This window comes from Schistocerca serialis, chromosome 11 (assembly GCF_023864345.2).
Source record: "Schistocerca serialis cubense isolate TAMUIC-IGC-003099 chromosome 11, iqSchSeri2.2, whole genome shotgun sequence".
NCBI classification, from domain to species: domain Eukaryota; kingdom Metazoa; phylum Arthropoda; class Insecta; order Orthoptera; family Acrididae; genus Schistocerca; species Schistocerca serialis.
Genome location: NC_064648.1, coordinates 131,499,601 through 131,522,758, shown reverse-complemented (window position 1 = coordinate 131,522,758; position 23,158 = coordinate 131,499,601). Strand labels below are relative to the sequence as shown.

Below are 23,158 nucleotides of genomic sequence, written 5' to 3'. Positions count from 1 at the left end.
TTGCAAAGATAGAACAAAGCATGCGTCATAAATGTAAAACAACAGTACTACCAAAATAAACAAAAATATAACTAAATTTCGGATCATAATTGACTTACCCTCTTATGTCATCAGCATAAATAACATTAATCAGTATAGTGATAGTTTATTGTTAATACTGCATGTAGATTAAGTTTCTGTGTTTTTCTTGTCTTTTGTTAATGTATACCATGACTCATCCCACGTCCTTGAGAATCTTTCTGTTTGATGGGTTCTAATGAATGAATGGTTATGTGACAACAATGCACATGGTTGAAGCAGCTGGTGTCCATACAACGTGCCCATGTTCAGCTATCTGCTTGCTGCTTTGCTACAGTTTTGTTGGATATAAATACTGGAGCAAACATACTCTTTGAACGAAGGCCTCTGATTTTTGCTGACCGAGGACTGGGCTGAAACTCTTTGGACTAGAGAGCTTGAAGATATTCAGTAGTGTGATAAGTGCTGTGGAAAGCAGATCTCACATATCAAACCGTTCCATCTAATGTAATTTCTTCTTCAGAAACACCTTTAAATGGAAGTTCTGTATATAATTGTGAAAAATATACAGCTCATTTTAGTGCAAAGATAGTGAGATACTGACACCGTGGGACTAGTTAATGAACTGTCTGTGATAATGCAGCATCTTGTGAATGCAGTTTTCAGCTAATTTAAGATGACAGGAAGTAACATTTTTGAGGTACCTTAAAAATACATTATAATACAAACAAATTGCCGGCACAGGTAGCATGTGAAACTTGATACGGAAGCTAATAGTTGTCTTTGTCAAGAAAATTTAAATCAGATCCTTCTGTGCTGCTGTCATACAATCTCCACATTGTGTAATAAAACAGGTCTGTCACAGTTGTATGCCTTGCACACTTATGTCTAACATTTGAAGAAAAAAAAGGGAGAGAATTTTGCAAATGATGCATGGCGTACAACTATTACAGACATGTTGTTACGTTATGTGGAGAATATATGACAGCAGTACAGCTTGGTGTTATCAGATTCAGGAAACAGTGCAGTGGAATATCTGAGATCAGTCTCTACAAGTACCTCCAGTAAAATGTAAATTACACTCATTCTCCCAAAGAAGTAGCATCCACCGTAAAATCGAATTATTCTAGTGGTTATGATAACATATCAATGAAGTTAATCAAAGTGTGTTCATCTGAGTTGAGTCCTATCTTAAGTTATTTGTAAAGGCGATCTTTTATCAGTGGAACATTTCCAGACTGACTAAAATATGCTGAAGTTAAGCCTCTTTACAAGGAGGTGGATAAAGAGATTCCGTCAAACTATTGACTAAAGTCGCTTTTGTTGGCTTTTCAAAAATACACTCCTGGAAATTGAAATAAGAACACCGTGAATTCATTGTCCCAGGAAGGGGAAACTTTATTGACACATTCCTGCGGTCAGATACATCACATGATCACACTGACAGAACCACAGGCACATAGACACAGGCAACAGAGCATGCACAATGTCGGCACTAGTACAGTGTATATCCACCTTTCGCAGCAATGCAGGCTGCTATTCTCCCATGGAGACGATCGTAGAGATGCTGGATGTAGTCCTGTGGAACGGCTTGCCATGCCATTTCCACCTGGCGCCTCAGTTGGACCAGCGTTCGTGCTGGACGTGCAGACCGCGTGAGATGACGCTTCATCCAGTCCCAAACATGCTCAATGGGGGACAGATCCGGAGATCTTGCTGGCCAGGGTAGTTGACTTACACCTTCTAGAGCACGTTGGGTGGCACGGGATACATGCGGACGTGCATTGTCCTGTTGGAACAGCAAGTTCCCTTGCCGGTCTAGGAATGGTAGAACGATGGGTTCGATGACGGTTTGGATGTACCGTGCACTGTTCAGTGTCCCCTCGACGATCACCAGTGGTGTACGGCCAGTGTAGGAGATCGCTCCCTACACCATGATGCCGGGTGTTGGCCCTGTGTGCCTCGGTCGTATCCAGTCCTGATTGTGGCGCTCACCTGCACGGCGCCAAACACGCATACAACCATCATTGGCACCAAGGCAGAAGCGACTCTCATCGCTGAAGACGACACGTCTCCATTCGTCCCTCCATTCACGCCTGTCGCGACACCACTGGAGGCGGGCTGCACAATGTTGGGGCGTGAGCGGAAGACGGCCTAACGGTGTGCGGGATCGTAGCCCAGCTTCATGGAGACGGTTGCGAATGGTCCTCGCCGATACCCCAGGAGCAACAGTGTCCCTAATTTGCTGGGAAGTGGCGGTGCGGTCCCCTACGGCACTGCGTAGGATCTTGCGGTCTTGGCGTGCATCCGTGCGTCGCTGCGGTCCGGTCCCAGGTCGACGGGCACGTGCACCTTCCGCCGACCACTGGCGACAACATCGATGTACTGTGGAGACCTCACGCCCCACGTGTTGAGCAATTCGGCGGTACGTCCACCCGGCCTCCCGCATGCCCACTATACGCCCTCGCTCAAAGTCCGTCAACTGCACATACGGTTCACGTCCACGCTGTCGCGGCATGCTATCAGTGTTAAAGACTGCGATGGAGCTCTGTATGCCACGGCAAACTGGCTGACACTGACGGCTGCGGTGCACAAATGCTGCGCAGCTAGCGCCATTCGGCGGCCAACACCGCGGTTCCTGGTGTGTCCGCTGTGCCGTGCGTGTGATCATTGCTTGTACAGCCCTCTCGCAGTGTCCGGAGCAAGTATGGTGGGTCTGACACACCGGTGTCAATGTGTTCTTTTTTCCATTTCCAGGAGTGTATTTGAAAAGGCTGTTTTCAGGCGTCTTCTTAAACATCTGACTGCAAATAATATATTATCCAAGACACAGGTTGAATTTCGATATAGATGTACATGTACAGTGAGAATGTCCTTACTTCATTACATAACAAATTAGAGGCTGTAACCTGTCAAAAGCCTTTGACCATGGGAATCACAGTATTCCCCAAAGTAAATTAGAATATTGTGGTGTCACTGGCACTGCTACCTAAGTAATTGGAAACAAAGGATGTTGTTCCAAAATACGTGTGGTGTAAGCAATCAGTCTTCATCTGGGAATTAATTAAATGTGGTGTTCCTCCAGGTTCCATCTTGGGTCCGTTGCTTTTTCATGTGGACATTAACAACCTTTCGTCTGTTACATTGCCAGATGCTAGGTTTGTTTTGTTTGGAGATGATACAAACTTGCAATAAATAGCAGTTCCTGTACAGATTTAGAAATGGCTGCTAGCCAAATTTTCACTGTCAATAATAAATGGTTTGAAGCTAATTCACTGTCATTAAACATTGAAAAGACCCACTACATGCAGTTCAGAACCTGTAAGAGATTTCCTTCCAGCATGTGTCTAACATATGAAGACATGTAGATCGAAGAGGTTGACAGTGTTAAACTTGTGGCATTAAAACCCGATAATAAATCAAGCAGGAAGGGTGTACCACAGAATTGCTGAAGTACTAAACAAGTCTGTATTTACTATGCGAATGATGTCAGATGTAGGAGATATAAATATTAAAAAAAACTTGCATACTTTGCTTACTTGCATTTATTTATATCATATGGGGGTCATATTTTGGGATAACTTGTCAAACCTAGCAAAAGTTTTTAGAGAGCAAAAGTATTTAGTAAGACTCATTTATGGTGTAAATTCAAGTAAATCATGTAGAAAGCTGTTCACAGAACTGGGTATTCTAACCACTGCTTCTCAGTATATTTATTCCTTAATGAAACTTGTTGCAAATAATATGTCTCTATTTCCAACCAATACCTCACTACATAGTATCAGTTCTAGGAACAAGAACAATCTACTTAAAGACCTAAAATCACTTACCTTGGTCCAAAGAGGGGTCCAGTATTCAGGAAGACACATTATCAATAACCTGCCAGCAACCATTTAAAACTCGGTTTCAGGCAAAGCACAGTTCAAACTGAGTTTGAAAGACTTTTTGGTAAGCAATCCCTACTGTATAGACAAATATCTTAACAGGGACTGTTAGATCAGGTTATATAAAAATTTCAGTTTTCTGTATGATAAATTTATTAAGAGTGTATAACTGTGTTTCATTCTGACAGTGTATTAATTCTGTAAATATTAGCAGTTCCAGTTTACTGTAATATATCCACATAGCTTAACAATCTCCTGATAAATGTTCAGGGAATTGAGAATTATATTCAGATGTTCTATGTTTTTTATGTTACACTTTCTACATGTTCCACACCCAAGAGAATCATCTCGTTTTTGGGTCTGTGGAACAAAAACTTAAACTGATATAATTTAATCAGAGAGATTTGAAGTAAATCGTCTTTAAACCTAGAGTTGTTTTGAAGACTGGTGAAGGCTTATGGAGACACATCTACTTGTAATCTTACTTCATATCTTCTTGATTATTATTATTAGTTGTAGTTAGTAGTCAGTTTTCTGTAATTGCCATATTGTGGAAAAGATCATATATAAATAACACTTTTTTCTGTTTGCCTCCTTTTAATACATGTATTCAGTTTCGTGTAACACTTTCTGATATCATGCTGCTACCATCAAGTGCTCGTAATTTTACATTATATTTTTTATAAGTATAATGATTTTGTGGGAATCACAAAGTAATAAGTAATTCATAAATAGGCATCTGGCACGGCAGCACGTTGCTGAAATGCATCTTGTGAAACTAAACATTGTTGTGAATGTTTTAACATTGTTAAAATATGAATGAAGCAGGAAAGGATGTCTGTCATTAAATTTGTAAGATAGTTGATGACCTCCACCAGTTTCTTACTGCAGTACTAAATTCAAGAAACACGGATTTATACTATCAGTTTTAGGGAACAAATGAGGTAATGTGACAGCCTCGATAATAATGATAATAATAAAGTGAAGGGGCTCTGCTCCTCAATCTTATCTATTAGTTTTGAAGGTGAATGACACAACTTGTAATTTCACCATATTTGTTTAATTCATGTGATGAAGTAGACCTATTTGCTTGCAGATTACGTAGCTATTCCTCACTAGTTTACCAAAATTTGTACCGTAATGTAATGATCCACTCTCTGTGTACTGTTTTTATACAAGATTGTTCTATAATGGGGCTGTGACCCCTTAACTAATAATGAAGAATGAAAAAAAAATACATAAAAAGAAACCATAATACAGTTGTGGAATGTCTATTACCCAGAAAAATCACAGAAACCCAGGTATAAGTTCCAAAAGGCCATCAACATTCTAACCTCAAAGGGTGTGTTGGTAACACCTGCCGCGAGTGGTCATGGGAAGTTATGATGGTAGATCAGCTAATTTGTTGAGCCTGTGGTGTAACCATGCTTTCATTTTGATTGAGGGAGAGCATTTAATGTATCAACAACCTTAACATACCAGGTGCTTGAGTACGATTGAACTGTATTTCTGGAGAGAAACACTTAGTTTGCGGGGGAAATGCCCACAAACACAACCAAATAATTTAGTTAAAAATAATGAAAACCTATGGCAATGTTACAGATCAGTGTGCCACCAGAACCAGCCTCTCAGCTAGTCATCTACCAACGTAACCTAGACCTTCGGCTGTGCTAAAGATCATTCTGTTGCTGTGAAATAGATTATTACAGCATTACAAAATTATTACAGCATAACCGTGTTACAAGAATCTGAAGGGAGGAAAAACCATGAGTTTGTGTTAAGTGAAAAACACAGATTTTAATACATACGATGGTTGTTTTTTAAGTAAGGGCCGTTTTTATTTTTAAAAAAAGATACAAATACTTTTGTAAGAAAACTTTTATTTTCTGATTGTACACACTTTTACCTATTTTTCTACATAGTTGACTTGTTTATTTAAGCACTTGTCATACCGTACAACTAAGTTTTTAATTCCCTCTTCAAAGAATTCGGCCACCTGCTCCGACAGCCAAGAGTTCACGACCGCTTTCACTTCATCGTCGTCATTGAAGCGCTGCCTGCCAAGATGGTGTTTCAGGTACCGGAAAAGGTGAAAATCGCTAGGAGCAAGGTCGGGGCTGTATGGTGCATGGTCCAAAACTTCCCAGGCAAAATAATCAATCAAATCCCGAGTCTTCTGAGAGGTGTGAGGCCTAGCGTTATCGTGCAGGAGCAAAACTCCTTTTGTCAGCATGCCATGCCTTTTGTTTTGAATAGCTCTGCGGAGCTTCTTTAGAGTTGCACAGTAGGCATCTGAGTTGATTTTCGTTCCTCGTGGCATAAAGTCCACTAGCAAAACACCGCGCCGGTCCCAGAACACAGTTGCCGTAATCTTGCGCTTTGACAGCGTCTGTTTGGCTTTGACCTTGACGGGTGAGGTTGTGTGTCGCCATTCCATCGATTGTCGCTTGCTTTCGGGAGTGATATGGGATACCCACGTTTCATCTCCAGTGACAATTTGACTCAACATGTCATCCCCTTCTTCCTCGTAATGAATCAAAAAATCCAATGAAGTGGCAAATCTCTTCCCTTTGTGGTCCTCTGTGAGGAGTCTGGGTACCCACCGAGAACACAGTTTCTTAAAGTTTAGGTTTTCAGACACAATTTTGTACAAAACCGATCTTGAAACTTGTGGAAATTCCAAAGAAAGAGTGGAAATTGTGAATCTTCTGTCCTCACGAATCTTTGTTTCGACTGCAGCCACCAAATCATCAGTGATCACAGAGGGCCGGCCTTAGCGTTCTTCGTCATGGACGTTTTGCCGGCCATTTTTAAACTCTCTAACCCATTGACGCACTTTACCTTCACTCATTGCATTCAAGCCATAATCTTCTGTTAACTGACGATGACTTTCTGCAGCTGATAGGCTTCTCGCGGTCAAAAAACGTATCACTGACCGTATCTCACACGCGGCGAGCGATTCAATAATCGTAAACATTATAAAGTAGCACAGCGATGCGTACACGTCAGCTACAGAGCTGCAACTTGCATCAGTGTGAACGGGAAGGATGCCAGCAAGTGGTGCGGTGGCTTGTTGCGGCGTCCGCGCAAACTACGGGACTATACGTGCGAACGGCCCTTACTTAAAAAACAACCCTCGTATGTAAGCAGCGTTCAGACAGAAATGAGCTGGAGGCATAATTACAGAAACTAGTACCTGTATGTTAGAAGTATTGACCCTGGCTGTTGAGACACTTGTCCCACTGTGGCACAGGGCAGTGAATGGCTGTCCCATAAAATTCCCAGTGCTGCGATGTTAACCAATTCCACACGTACAGCTGGACTTCGCCGTCCACATGAGTGCAGGAAAGGTTACGCTGACGTTCTTATTTGACCAAGATGGCCCCCTTCTGATTCACTTCCTGCAGCATGGGACAACAGTGAATGCCCAACATTACTTGCAAATCTTGACCACCCTTCCCCAAGCGATCAAATCAAAATGACCAGGCAACCTCATCCGTGGGGTCATTCTGCTCCACAACTGTGCTAAAACACAGTCACAGCACTCCTGCAGAAATTCAAATGGGAGCTTCTCAGCCAACCTCCATACAGTCCGGATCCCTCTTCCTGTGATTACGCCATTTTTGGTCCCATTAAAAAGGCCCTGAGGGGCAAACGATTCATCTCAGACAATGACGTCCAGCTATATGTGCGCAACCGGTTAACATCACTGCCCCGGAAATTTTATGAGACAGCCATTCACCATCTTGTGTAACAGTGGGACAAGTGTCTCAACAGCCAGGGTCAGTACTTCTAACATACAAGTTCTGGTTTCTGTAATTATGCCTCCAGCTCGGTTCTTTTTGTATGTCCCTTATACATGTACAGTAGTACAGTAATGCATAGTACACTACAGTATCAATCACTTTACATTGCTGCAGGCTTATAACCTTATAAAGTGACTGTAAAGCACAAGACTCACAAATTACAGAATTTTCTTGGAACAAATTCAAGCATGGTTCAGTTACATTCACGGGAACAAAAACATCTTGTAATTTCAAAGTTTTAAACATGGCTGCTTGGTTCAGTGACCATTTCTAAATTAGAATTGAAACAAATGAGCCCTCGGTCACAATTATTTAAGTCTTATTGGCCAGTTTTCAACACTTCTAAGAGTGCCTTCATCCGAATTAAAGAATTAAAATGGCCTATAACATAGTTGCAGATTTATAGGAAAAGACATTAACTAACAATAAAAGACAGAAGCAGTACTTACGTGTCCATATAGAATGATTAACAGGCCAGAAGGGCTTTAGTCACAAAATATATATAAAAAACTATCTTATAGGCCATTTTAATTGTTTAATTCTGTTGAAGGCACTCTTAGAAGTGTTGAAGGCTGATCAATAAGACTTAAATAATTGTGACCGAGGGCTCATTTGTTTCAATTATAATCTTGTAATTTCACAACCAGTTGTAACTATAGCGTCTGTAAACCCAGCAGTGAAGTCAGATGTTGAAGCAAATGATTCTAAACTGTCCAAGGCTGCAAACATCTCCTGACGGGTAGGTGGAATGGTATCTGTGTTTCCCTCCTCCTTACTTTCTTCTGGTGACCATTCTTGCACTTCGTCACAACTTTTGGCACAGGACCACATACGACAACACTGCCATCTGCACTAATGAATTCCTCTATGCTATTCCCAGGGTTTTCAATGTCTTGCAGAACTGTCCATTCATCAGGTGAAGCGACATTATCTAACTCGTAGACATCTTCACTGTTGCTATGACTCCAGGCTCTGTGAGAACACTTCTGTATATGATGTGGTGGTATGGAGTTCTAGGCTGCTGCAGTGGCTTTTATTGCATCAAGGAGATTCCCGTTTGGGGTTGCAGTATTGTTTTCAGCAGCATAAATTGCAGCTCTTACGAGTCAATTGTGATAAGCTCTCTTTGTGGGAGAAATGGTGCCCTTGCCCAAGGGCTGAAGGTGGCTTGTCACATTTGGTAGAAAAAACTGAACATTTATGTTGGTTAGGTTCAGATCCTGTACGTTATGGGCTGTGTGTCTACCCAATGCAAGAATAACTTGTCTGTTTTGAGCAACTATTTGACTGTTGAAATGAAGAAGTCCATCGAACCAAGCTTTCTTATGGTTAGAATATTTGCCAGGTAAAGTGTCTGTATTTATGTTTTTAAAACAACACGGTTTCTCGTACTTACACCAACAACCCAGGGATGAAACTTCTCACTGCTGGCTGCATTACATATGAAGGCAATAGTTACATGTTGTGTACTGCGTGCTCAACAGTGATGCTTACCACAGTTTATCCCCAGGGGGCAGCTTGGAAAAAGTTTGTAGAAAAGTCTAGTTTCATTCATATTGAACACATCACATGAGGCATATCCCACTGAATTCATGCAACTAGCTGTTCGCACTTTCTTCATCAACTTTATTTGCTTCACCACAAATTTATACAGATGAAATTGAATGTCTCTTTTGGAACTGATACAGCCAACCAGCAGAACAAGTGAAGTATTTGATGCCTATATCTTTGGCAATCTCATTTGTTTTTGACTAAATCATAGGGGCACTTAAAGATGTGTCAGATTCACGCATATGATTGAACCATTCTGGCAGTAATGTCTCGATGTCTTCATACTTAGCACTACAAAGTCATTTAGATTTGTTTCCAGAACCTGATGCAGCAGCATTAATAATTTTTTCTTAATTCTTAATTATCACAGATAAAGTAGATTTGGGAATTACAAACTGCTATGCAATTGCTGATTTCTTTGTACCATGGTCCACTTCACCTAGAATCTTAAGATTTAGTGTACATTTAGAGCTGTATGTTTCCTCTTTGCCATGTTTTGCATACTACCATTTGTAGATTTTTATTCAGTATTGTGACTTGATTGGGTTGCGACTAAAGAACACTTGCCATTGAATACATTTCTAAATTTAATGCACACATTATTGAACTTATTTAATGTACCATACATGCTGATTGTTGAGGTGATAATCATGACTGCCAACCTTTAGTACATTAGAAACAAATTTACAGTGGGGTTTTAGCTATTCTTGAATACATTTTGGAAAAAAATTAACACTGAAAAGTAACGTAACATGGGATAGAAGTAATGTAACATGGGGTGTTAGTGTTACAATGTAATAATATTGTGCTAGCGACTGAAAAAGAGTTCGTAATTCACCTTAACCAAAATTCTTGTTAACCAATAAGACTTCCCGTAACAGCTAATGTATTCTGGCTGGGGGCAGTATTTTTTCCACATTAACTGCGAGTTTGTCTTATGCGAGTTTGTGCTAATGGGGGTATACTGTAATATGATTTTGACACAGACAGTGCAAAAGTACTGAATATAGTGTGTTTGGTAGAGTAGTAGTAATTATTTTAGAAAATAGTATTATAGACTGGTTTGGATAAAACATTAAGTTCAAAGTCGAGTTTCATAAATTCCACCTTCTACTCCAATAAACTTTCGAATTCTCACGGCAACACCACAGTAACTCTTCTGACGTCATCTTTACCTTCTCCTACTGAATAATCAGTTCATCTGTCGTGTTTACGTTTCTTTGTAGACATCACCTTCCAACCATTGCCACAGGCTAAAATCTAAAGTGATGATGTGCGGGGACCGTCGTAACCATTTCTGATGCTCCATCTACTGAGTAATGGCAGGTTTAGAGGACATTGTCGCCTGGGGAGTAGAATGAGCAGGATCCTCATCGTGCTGAAAGAACACGCCCATTCCAGTAGCTAAAGGAGCCGCTTCCAGTAGTGGAATATGATTTTCAAATAAGTCTACATAGTAGGGACTTGTAAGATGACATGGCAAGATAACAGCCCAACAAGTCACAATCAGTTGAGAATAAGTTATGTAAACTCAACCACAACTTACAACTTGGACTACAATATAAAATTGACAGTTGATAAGCACCTGGTGCACCAACATGTGAAATCTCTAAGCAATAAAAATTGGCCACACATTATACAAAATGTTTACCCAAAGTAGTACATACTACCATCTCCAAAAAATATGTATTATGCCTCTGAAAACACATACCATAAAAGAAGTATATGACGACGCTAATGGAGGACATGAAGAAAGCGCTACCCACATAGCAAATAATTTGAAAGCTGTCAGCACAACCAGTATTCCTAAGTTGCATGTAATCATTAATTACGTTTCAGCAGGAAAGGTGCAGATGTACTGTGTGTTTATCAGTAACACGAATGTCGATATTTGGCTAAAAGCAGAGTGTGGAGGAAAAGCAAGAATGCACCTCTATTTTGTCAGATCAGATTCTATTAGAACTTTTGCGCTGCACAATTGTGATGTAATTCAAAACAACAAGTAATTCAGCAGTCAGTCGCAGTTCGGTCTGTACTTTGTTGCAGATTCAACAACAGAATAGCTATCATCAGCGCATTTGAAGTGAGCTGTGTATACTCGACAGGCTTGTAACTGCACATGTTATTAATGACCTTGCTGTCTACGTATGTAGTTAATAGCTGTTCACTAGCTGCCACAAACAACATCTGATAAAAAGTATCCAGACATACCTATAAAATATAGAGTGGGGCGCTACATGTCATGACGGGCAAACCTGTCACTATAAAAGGAGGTGTTGTCAGAAGAAAAAAGCAATAACAGAAGAATGGGTCAGTCAGGAGAGCTACACAATGTTGAACATGGACTAGTAATTGGATGTCACCTGAGCAACAAATCATCCGTTCTAAAAGCTGCCCAAGTCAACTGTACGCAAAGAAATGACTACAGTTAAAATGAGATCAGGCAGACTATATGTACTGACAGATGTTTTGAAGTGGAAACGTGAAAGAAAAGCCGTAACTACACAGAGAGCAAGCACCAGGCAAACGTCGTGTACTGACGGACATTGTGAAGTGGAAATGTGAAGGAATAACCACACCTAAGCTGATATATAAAAATGCAGTAAATGAAGCAGGCAACAAGGAATACAAATGTCTCAAAAATGGAATCAACAGGAAGTGCAAAATGACTAAGCAGGGATGGCTAGAGGACAAATGTAAGGATGTAGAGGCTTATCTCACTAGGAGTAAGATAGTTACTGCCTACAGGAAAATTAAAGAGATCTTTGGAGAAAACAGAGCCACTTGTATGAATATCAAGAGCTCAGATGGAAACCCAGTTCTAAGCAGAGAAGGGGAAAGCAGAAAGGTGGAAGGAGTATATAGAGGGTCTATACAAGGGTGATGTACTTCAGGACAATATTATGGGAAAGGAAGAAGATGTAGATGACGATGAAATGGGAGATACGATACTGCGTGAAGAGTTTGACAGAGCACTGAAAGACCTGAGTCGAAACAAGGCCCCCGGAGTAGACAACATTCCATTAGAACTACTGACAGCCTTGGGAGAGCCAGTCCTGACAAAAAGTCTACCATCTGGTGAGCAAGATGTATGAGACAGGCGAAATACCCTCAGACTTCAAGAAGAATATAATAATTCCAATCCCAAAGAAAGCAGGTGTTGACAGATGTGAAAATTACTGGACTATCAGTTTAATAAGTCACAGCCGCAAAATACTAACGCGAGTTCTTTACAGACGAATGGAAAAACTGGTAGAAGCCGACCTCAGGGAAGATCAGTTTGGATTCCGTAGAAATGTTGGAACACATGAGGCTATACTGACCTTACGACTTATCTTAGAAGAAAGATTAAGGAAAGGCAAACCAATGTTTCTAGCATTTGTAGACTTAGAGAAAGCTTTTGATAATGTTGACTGGAATATTCTCTTTCAAATTCTAAAGGTAGCAGGGATAAAATACAGGGAGGGGAATGCTATTTACAATTTGTACAGAAACCAGATGGCAGTTATAAGAGTCGAGGGACATGAAAGGGAAGCAGTGGTTGGGAAGGGAGTGAGACAGGGTTGTAGCCTCTCCCTGATGTTATTCAATCTGTATATTGAGCAAACAGTAAAGGAAACAAAAGAAAAATTTGGAGTAGGTATTAAAATCCATGGAGAAGAAATAAAAACTTTGAGGTTCACCAATGACATTGTAATTCTATCAGAGACAGCAAAGGACTTGGAACAGCAGTTGAACGGAATGGATAGTGTCTTGAAAGGAGGATATAAGATGAACATCAACAAAAACAAAATGAGGGTAATGGAATGTAATCAAATTAAGTCAGGTGATGCTGAGGGAATTAAATTAGGAAATGAGACACTTAAAGTAGAAAAGGAGTTTTGCTATTTTGGGAGTAAAATAACTCATGATGGTCGAAGTAGAGAGGATATAAAATGTAGACTGGCAAGGAAAGCGTTTCTGAAGAAGAGAAATTTGTTAACATCAAGTGTAGATTTAAGTGTCAGGAAGTCGTTTCTGAAAGTATTTGTATGGAGTGTAACCATGTATGGAAGTGAAACAAGGACAATAAATAGTTTGGACAAGAAGAGAATAGAAGCTTTCGAAATGTGGTGCTACAGAAGAATGCTGAAGATTAGATGGGTAGATCATGTAACTAATTTGGAGGTATTGAATAGAATTGGGGAGAAGAGGAGTTTGTGGCACAACTTGACAAGAAGAAGGAACCGGTTGGTAGGACATGTTCTGAGGCATCAAGGGATGACAAATTTAGCATTGGAGGGCAGCGTGGAGGGTAAAAATCGTAAAGGGAGACCAAGAGATGAATACACTAAGCAGATTCAGAAGGATGTATGTTGCAGTAAGTACTGGGAGATGAAGAAGCTTGGACAGGGTAGAGTAGCATGGAGAGCTGCATCAAACCAGTCTCAGGACAACAAGCTAAGACTGGGAAGAGTTCGTATACTGACAGACATTGTGAAGTGGAAACATGAAGGGACAACCACAGGTAAACTAAGACGGCAGACCTCACGTACTGACGGACATTGTGAAGTGGCAACGCAAAGAAACAACAGCAGCTAAATTTGAGTCCAGGCAGACCTCATATAGCGAAGTGTTGTGCATGGAGGTCGTAAAAAATTGCACGAAATCGGTGGAAGAAACCATTTGTTCATTGTGAAGTGCTGTCGGTTGCCCAGGTCGCACGTACTGTGTATAAGGAGTCAAAAAGCTGCTCCTCATAAGCCACATATTTCTGTAGTCAGTGCTAGGAGGTGCTCGACACGATGCTACGAATAACATTGTGGGACAGTGGAAGACCGGCAATGAGTGATTTGGAGTGACGAATCTCGATATATCCTGGGGCAGATCAGTGGAGGGGTTTGGTAACTGTGTAGAGACCATCAGCTGCCGTCATGCGTAATGCTAACAGTGGGGTACGCAGGAGGTGGTGGTACAGTATAGGGTGTGTGGGCCCCTTATTGTGTTTAAGAAAATACTATATGTGAAAGAATAGGAACACAATTTACGGCATTGTGTACTGTGTTCAGTTGGTGAACAGTTTGGAGACGATGATTGTATCACGTGACAGTGCACCCTGGCATAAAGCATCATCTAAGAGGCAGTGGTTTGTGGACAATAACATTCCTGAAATGGACCAGCCTGCTCACAGTCCCAAACTGAACCCAACAGAACACCTCTGGGACAAGTTAGAATGTCAACTTCTCGCCAGACCCAGCATCTACCTTCTCAGTTTTGGGTCTGGAGAAGGAATGGGTTGTTATTCCTCCGCAGATTTTTGAGACACCTCGTATTAATGCCCACTAATAGGTGTCCGTATGCTTATGATCAGGTAGTGTATGATTTTCCCTTTGGCTGCACTCCAACTTGACACATAGGTGTGTTGGTAAGACGTGCTGTACATAGCAAATGACGTGCAGACGTCCATTTATAAATTTTAACCAAGATGTGGCAGAGGTCTTGGTGACTGTTAACTGGGTGGAAGTGAATTTCCAATAAAATGGTGACAGAATGCAGCTGCGGAACATGTATTTCCCAGACACGCACCCTGTATTGTGTCGTGTGTCCTGGAATGTGAATGGAGTCTTACTTCCTCTTATCTCTCCAGTGCTGAACACTGATTATACCGTTATTTTGCAAACTTCATCAGTATCGTATGTGAATTGATTTGTGACAGTCCCACAGTGTGAAATGGAATAAGAGGGTAAGTTGGAAATTATTTTCAAATTTGTGCCAAGATTAGTGAATATTCTTTCTGCCTACCAACATTTATATTTCCATCAGTCATCTTTGTTATTGTTAGCACAGTAGTATAAGTAGTGATCTCTGTTTGCAAAAAGAATTTTTGGGTTGCAGTCCATACCACATGTTTATAAATGAATTGTCACAGGCCATTAGTTTTTTCTGTATATCTTTTATTCCTGTTCCAAACACAGTAAACACGTTGTACCTGCACTAAACTTCTATACAATGCAGAAACCAGCCAAGAACTGTGCCACCAAAAGGGTTCACAGAAAAAGAGTGCCCAGCAACATTTTTGAGTGTTTTTAGATAATAATACTTGTTATACAAATCCGATTAGAATTAACAGCACCATCTGTTTATGTTGAGATTTAAGTTTTTCCATTTAGGTAACATATTCGTTTTGCCTAGAGGACAATTTTGTGTCCAATTTTAGTAGTCTCAGTAGCAGTATTTTTACAAAAATGGAAGACTTTCCATTATATTACATAACTGTTATTGACCTTTTCTAAATGTTTTGATATTAATATTTCTTACAAACGTATAACAATAATGGGCATTTTGAAAAAAGTTATATATAAATAATGGACGAAAGATATAACGTTTTCTGAGTAATTTAGTGGCAGCCGTATTTATCAGAAGCATTCTGTACCCACACATATGTGTGGTGGTGGTGGTGGTTGTGCTGTTGTCGTCGTTGTCATCTACAGTCTGAAGACAGGTTTGATGCAGCTCTCCATGCTACTCTACCCTGTGCAACCCTCTTCGTCTCCTAGTAACTACTGCAACTTACATCCTTTTGAATGCACTTATTTTATTTATCTCTTGGTCTCCCTGTACAATTTTTATCCCTCACACTTCACTCCAATATTAAACAGGTGATCCCTCGATGTCTCAGAATATCTATTAACTGGTCCCCTCTTCTAGTCAAATTGTGCCATCAGTTCGATTTAGCACCTTTTCATTACCCGTCTAATCTTCAGCATTCTTTTGTAGCACGTGATTTCAAAAGATTTTGTTTTCTTCATCTCTGAACTGATTATCAACCAAGTTTCACTTCCACACAAGGCTGCACTCCAAATACCTTCAACAAAGACTTGCTTACACTTAAATTAATATTGTATGTTGACAAATTTTTCATTTTAGGAAACAGTTTTCTCCCTATTCCCCTTCTGCGTTTTACATGGTGTCTACTTTAGCCATCATCAGTTTGCTATCAAAATACCAAAACTCATTTACTTCTTTAATGTGTCATCTGCATCTTCTTATTTAATTTGTCTACATTCCATTAGCCTTATTTCACTTTTATTGATTTTCGTCTTATTATCACCTATCAAGATGGAATCCATTCTAGACAACTTGTCTTCAAAGTTTTTTGCCTTCGCTAATAGAGTTACAAAGTCATTAGCAAATGCTAAAGCTTTTATTACTTTTCCCTGAACTATAACTCCATTTCCAAATTTCTCCCTTGTTTCCTTGGCTGCTTGCTCAATGCGCAAATTAAATAGCACTAAGAAATTAACAATTAATCCTTAAGTAACAAGGGATTGAAGTTTTGCCCTATGTATCTTGCATGTAACATTTGTGGTATGGTAAAGTAGTGTATCAGATTATATACTAATTTGAGTGTAATACACTATACAGTTTCAATAGAAGAGGAAGTGGTGGCTGTGAACTGATCAGAATTGATTTTTTTATTCATGTGTTACAGGTTTGTCCAGGACATCAGTGAAAACCGAAGCGGAATCCAGAACAGAGGCTCGAGTGGCAACCTAGCTGCCGGGCTGTTTCCTACCTCACTGCACCTCCCGGGACCGCAGGCCGACGGCCGACACCGCTGCGTCAGCTGCGAGGCGTCGTTCGAGACGGCGGCGGCACTCGAGGTGCACGCAAAGTCACATGCCGGTGACCTGCGCTGCGGAGTGTGCGCGCGGCCGTTCCTCCGTGCAGACAAGTTGCGGGCACACGCGCGTGTGCACACCGGTGAGCGGCCGTACCGCTGCGGTGTCTGCGGCAAGTGCTACAAGCAGTTTGACTACCTCAAGATCCACGCACGCGTGCACACGGGCGAGCGGCCGTACGCGTGCGACTCCTGTCCCAAGACGTTCGCGCGCGCCGATAAGCTCAAAGTGCACCGCCGCGTGCACACGGGTGAGTGCCCGTACCGCTGCCAGGCATGCGGACGTGCCTTCAAACGGCTCGACAACCTCAAGTCGCACTCTCGCGTACACACAGGCGAGCGGCCCTTCGGCTGCCGCACCTGCGGTAAGGCTTTCGCGTCCTACGAGAAGCTCAAAGTCCACTCTCGTACGCACACAGGCGAGCGACCTTATGCCTGTGAGGTATGCCAGAAGACGTTTGTCAGCTCAGGTAACCTGCACGAACACCGGCGGGTGCACACGGGTCGGAAGCGCTACTCGTGCGGTGTCTGTGGCGACTCGTTCGGCACGGCCGGCCGGTTGAGGGTGCATTCGCGTTCCCACGTCTACCTAGCCACAGCCGTAGTTGAAGCCGTGCAGGCCCTGGTGTGAGGGACACGGGTTCTTGACGATGACAGTGTGTTCTGTGCACCTCACAGTCCTACCGGTGCAGCTCGCAGAGTACGAAACCTCGTGGAACACCACATCACTTACTACGGTTAGTGACTCTGAGTCAATTCGCACATCGCTGAGCTTGTCGGAGTGCACATAAAATAACTTGGCCCGTACCTGCATGAATGGCACTGAGAGATTTCATTAGGGCAAACAACCTTTGCACTTTGGGGATTTGCAGTTTGACCTACAAATGCACACGTCACATAATTCGTAAGCTACTGTCAGTGAACAATGGTATTAACAGGTTGTGTCAGTGTCGTTGTGGTTTTCAGTTGGAAACTGGTTTAGTGCAGCTCTCCACATCTATCCTGTGTAAACCTCATCTCTGCATATCTACTGCACCCTAAATCTAGTTGAACATGCCAACTGTAGTCCAGCAGTCACACTTCCTTCCATTACCAAATTGACAATTCCTTGATGCCTCAAGATGAGCCTTAACAACTGATTCCTTGTTTTAGCCAAATAGCGAGACAAATTTTATTCTCTGATATGATTCAGTGCCTCCTTATTAGTTATTTGATATACCCATATAATCATCAACATTGTTCTGTAGCTACTGATCACTCCTTGTGTGAACTGCTTATCATCCATGTTTCACTTTTACCCAAGGCCACAATCCAGACAAATAGTTTCAGAAAAAACTTCCTAGTACACAAACTTATATTCAATGTTAATAGTATGTCTCTTTCACAGATACCAGTCATCTCTACTTCCGCCATCACCAGTTATTATACTTCCCAAATAGCAAAACCCATCTACTACTTTAGTGCATGATCTTTAGACCAGTATTATCAGTATCGCCTACATTCGATTAACCTTGTTTCACTTTTGTTGATGTTTATTTTATAACCTATTTTCAAGACATTGGCCATTCCGTTCAACTCTTCTTCCAAGTCCTTTGCTGTCACTGACAGAATTACACCAACTTTACCACTTGCTCAATATGCAGATTGAATAAATTTGGGGACGGGCTACAACCCTATCCCAATACCACTATTTCCCATTCATTTCCTTTGGCTCTTATAACAGCAGTCTGGTGAGACAAACAATTTGACAAATATACACATTGAGAGTTAGTAGCTTCTCACTAGATCACCAGAAAAGAAATAGTTGTGTAAACAGAGGGTTGACCAAAGTGGCACAAGTGCGACTGTGCACGGCCAGAAGAAAATATCGTACAACAAAAAGTGTTTTAAAAGTTACTGTATTATAACATATCCCTTATTATGATACAGATATAAAATGAAGGACTTGTTTCACATGGAAATTGGTCAACACTATTAAGTAAATATAAATACTTTCCTCTCATTGTTTGAGGTTTTTCCTGAAGAAGTATAGCCTTGGGAAGCTTTCTCTCCCTCCCCCCTTTCCTTTACTTTTTTATCATGCAGTTGGAATACCTAGCAGTTCCAGCAACCCTCTCAAACTCGTTTTTTAACCCTTGGAGTCCTAAAAATATGAAAAAAATGTAAAATTTTAAAAATTTTCACGTAATTAACCTTTGTCATCATAATAAGCAATGAATACCAGAAAAAGTTGGTAAAAAGTGAACAATAAATTGTTTTAAAGAGGTGATTTAGACACAGTCCCACAACTCAAACCTTCCATGAACTCATAATGCCTAAAACAAGTTGTAGTCCTAAATAACAAGCAAAAATGGACCTAAAATTTGACAAATTTTAAGCTGCTTGTTGACTGTTGCTCTAAATACTATAAGTGACTGCTGTAGTGCACTGGACTCCTAAAGTACCTCAGTGTAGCATTACATTGTGTATTGTCTTGCAACAGCATTGGTGGTTTCATGCTAAAAGTAAACAAAATTTTAAAAAAATGGTGGTTTCAGTCAAAAACCACGGTACTCAAAGGGTTAACGAGATGTTTGCTTGCTTTCTTTCTTTCCTTTTGTGACAAAAATTTATTGGCATTGCATAAAATCACATGTGCTCAGTTACAAAGAAGTTTCCACACAGCTATGGAGCACGAATACTGTGGTGCAATGTTGCGTAATAAAGAGATAGCAAAGAGAATGCTCAGAGTGTGCAGTCTGGCAGGTGACAGACTTTTGAGGTGGCTGCCCATTTGTTACAGAGCGTGGAATCGTCCAGCTCTCAGGACGAGAATGTGTTTCTGTGGCAGGGCCAAGTTATTCTGTGTGGACTCTACAGAACATGTCAAGGTACTAGTAGTGTAAAGCTCAGTGAAAAGCTGGAATTATCATTGCCAGTAGTCCTCCAGGATAGTTAAATGACAGGTAGTTCAGAGAAGTCGGAATTGTCAGTTGTGTATCAAAGTAGACAGCTCTGAAGAATGATGGCAGTTCATTGAGTACCCAGGTTACAAAGGAAGGTGACTTTTCTTTTTTCAAAAAAAGTTAGTGCCACAGTCAAATGGTAAAGCACATACCTCAAAACCGAAAGTTCTCGGGAATCAAATTCCAGTCAGACCGTGGGATAATTTGGTGTGCCATTAACCAAATTAGTATTATTATTGCGAAAACTAATTACTTATTGGTTTCTACTTGGTAAAGTTTATTAAATAAAAAAAATTTTTAAGTGAAAAGATTTTTATGCTTGAACCACAATTTTCCTGCCACAGTTAAAAGTATGATAACTAGTTTCTGTTGCTGTCTACAACCATCTTCAGATCTCTAACATATGGAGGAGACATAGCCTAAGAAAATTATGTATGATCGAGTAGAATATATGAGCAAAAGCTTATGACTTGCAATAAGAATTATTGTGAGAGCAATATATGCAACAGTTACAAAGATTTTCAGCTGTTCTGTAACCTGGCTTACACAAGAATGATGCTGCATGGTGTATGAAGTAGTCTACTTAATGTGTACACGTTGAAGGATAATAGGAAAATGGTGCAGGCCCACCATCCTGGTGAGACAAGCCTAAACAAACATTTTCTCATTTTACCGTCATCCTGCGAGATGACCTGACTTGATAACAGTGATGTTTTTAAACTACGAACTGTTATTGTGTTGGTCTTTACTAATGCATGTTATTGCATTACTACCACTAATGATAGTTTCCAGTGCTCATTCACCACATAGTCTGAACGGTATATTATCTTCTAAGCATTAAAATATTTTTTCAGCGGCTGCTGATACTCATATCCAAGTTTTCATTTTTCTCCTGCATTTTCATTGTTGCATGGCAGTTCAGGTGTGGAGATGTGTATGATGGCTTAAGAGACAAATCCTGGCGTAAAACATGCCGCTACATACATTACACATAATAGAATGTGGAGGGTGTGGTGAAGTTTGCAACTCTGATGTTTTTCATTTTCCTGCCTCCAAAATTCCTACTCAGAATGTAACACAGTAGCTGAACTTCTGCTGCAGCGCACCAGTTACCTGGGTTAGTGTTTAGACTTCGGGTTGTTCTTGAATTGTTCCTTATAGCACTTCAGAGGAGCACCACAGGGCCTTCTACCTGTGCTAAATTCGCTATCAAAAGTTTGTCGAGGAAGTTTATTGTTCTCATCTGCTGGACATGCCCAATCCATCTGAGTTGGTGACCAATAATGGTGGCTTATATACTATACATCTTTGCCTTCTCGAGAACCGTAGTGTTTGATACGAAGGCATCCATTCGATGTTCATAGTGTATCTAAGCTTCTGTTAGCTGAAGCGTTCTAGCTTCTTAAGATCACAGTGATACAGTGTCCAAGTTTAGAAACCATAGAACAGGCTAAAAACTACAACTGCTCAATAAACTATCTGTCTGATGCATAGTATTAGATCTTTATTTGGAAAGACCTGATGTATGAGACTAAAAGCAACATGTGCGGCATGCATCCTGTTCTACACATCCTTTTCTGACCAGCAATTAGTTCATAATATACCTCCTAGAGAGGAAGTGATCTACTTACTCCAAAGGTCTGCTGTAAATAGAGATATTGAGATCCGGAATGGCAGTTCCAGGAGCGGGTTGTGCTAGTACTTTTGTTCTTTGGATGTTGATGGTCAGGCCAAACGGTTTATATGCATTACGGAAACAATTGACAGAAAGTGGTAGCTCTGCGTGTGTGTGAGCTGGAGAAGCATTGTTGCCAGCGTACTGTGGTTCAGTTACCTGAGTGAGACTCATGAATCTTTTAGAGTGCAGTCTGGACTGGATTAAAAAGCCCTCCATCAAATCTGTATTCGAGTTCTACTCCTGCATTGTTTACAGACGATGTCTTGTAAAGCATGGCTGCTAGGTACAGAGCAAACAAGGTTGGCGCTAGAACACATTCCGTGTTTGAGCCCTTTAGCAATATGGAATTTGTCAGATGTTTTACTCTGGTGTCGTAGCACTTGCCCAGACATGTTATCATGGAAAGCTTGGATCAGTCAACAAAGTGTTCAGGACAGCAAAACGTTTTAAGACCTTCCACATAGCTTCTCTGGGCACTGTTTTAAAGGCCTTTTTTAGGTCATAGAACAAAAATAGTAAAGGTTTATGTTGTTCTCAGCACTTCTCTTGCAGTTGTGAATGGAAGATCATATCAATAGTTCCTCTGGAGGCGGCTAAAATTTACTCTGAGATTCATGAAGTACAGTCTCAGAAAGAGTCTGCAGGCAATTCAACAATGTCCTAGCAAAAATTTTACAAGCCGCAGAGAGCAAGGATATGCCACGGTAGTTACCACATATGTTTTTGTCACCTTTTTTAAAGATGGTGACAATTGTGGAGTTCTTAATGTCAGCTGATACCTTACAGGTTTCCCACATTAGAAGAAACAGGGAGAAGAGTCTGGTTTTTAGAGGCAAGCCACCACTATGAATGATCCTGAGGGGGATGCTGTCAGTTTGGATGCCTTTCTTGGTTTCATCCTATGTAGAGCTTAGCTGAATTCATGAAATGTCGGTGGGACTGCCATACTAGGTTGTGTGGGATGTTGTGGGACATGTTCAAAAAACTCGTCTCCAGCAGTAGAACTACAGTTTAAGAGTGAGCTGAAAAGGTATTTCCAATGATTCAAGATGTCCTGGCTGTCAGAATGGTCATGCTGGTGGCTTTCAAGGTTCCTGATGAGGAATGAACAGGCCCATGTATTCCTTTTATTCCAGCATAAAAACTCTGCAAGTCCCAGGCATCTGATAGATTTTGGAGTTACTTGGCTTTTTATTGAGATTTTTGCTTGAGCTCTAGAAAGTGTGATTTCTTTTCCACAAAGGATGGATCTTGAGCAAGAGAAAGGTAAGCATCCCACTTGACACTCTTATGATCTTAATCACTTCATTGTCGTCATCAAACCATTCATTTTTCTTCTTTGCATCAAAAACAGTTACCTCCTCTGCAGTCTTCTTGATAGTGTTTCTTAAAGTGGACCATTCCTGTTCAACATCTGTTGTGTTAGCTCAGGCACTGTGAAGTCGATCCAAAAGTGTGTCTTGCAACAGATAGTGAATAGTTTCGTTCTGCAGGCCATTGATGTTGAATTTTCTCCTGAAATGGTTTGAGAAGCAGGATCATGGTTTACAATGGACAAGGATCCTCAGATGGTTAGTTACCAGTTTACGATAAGTCCACGAAACACGACGTTTTGA

General features: G+C 40.9%; 1 protein-coding gene across 1 annotated transcript in view; it reads left to right on the top strand.

The window, feature by feature from the left end:
• The window catches only part of LOC126426528 (zinc finger protein 235-like), a 155,259-nt gene extending 137,220 nt beyond the window's left edge, over window positions 1-18,039 (top strand). Inside the window, exon 8 of the mRNA XM_050088432.1 lies at window positions 16,731-18,039. Coding sequence (XP_049944389.1) covers window positions 16,731-17,550 — 820 coding nt within the window. The 3' untranslated portion in view covers window positions 17,551-18,039. The remainder of the gene's footprint in view (window positions 1-16,730) is intronic.
• Window positions 18,040-23,158: the final 5,119 nt, after the last annotated feature.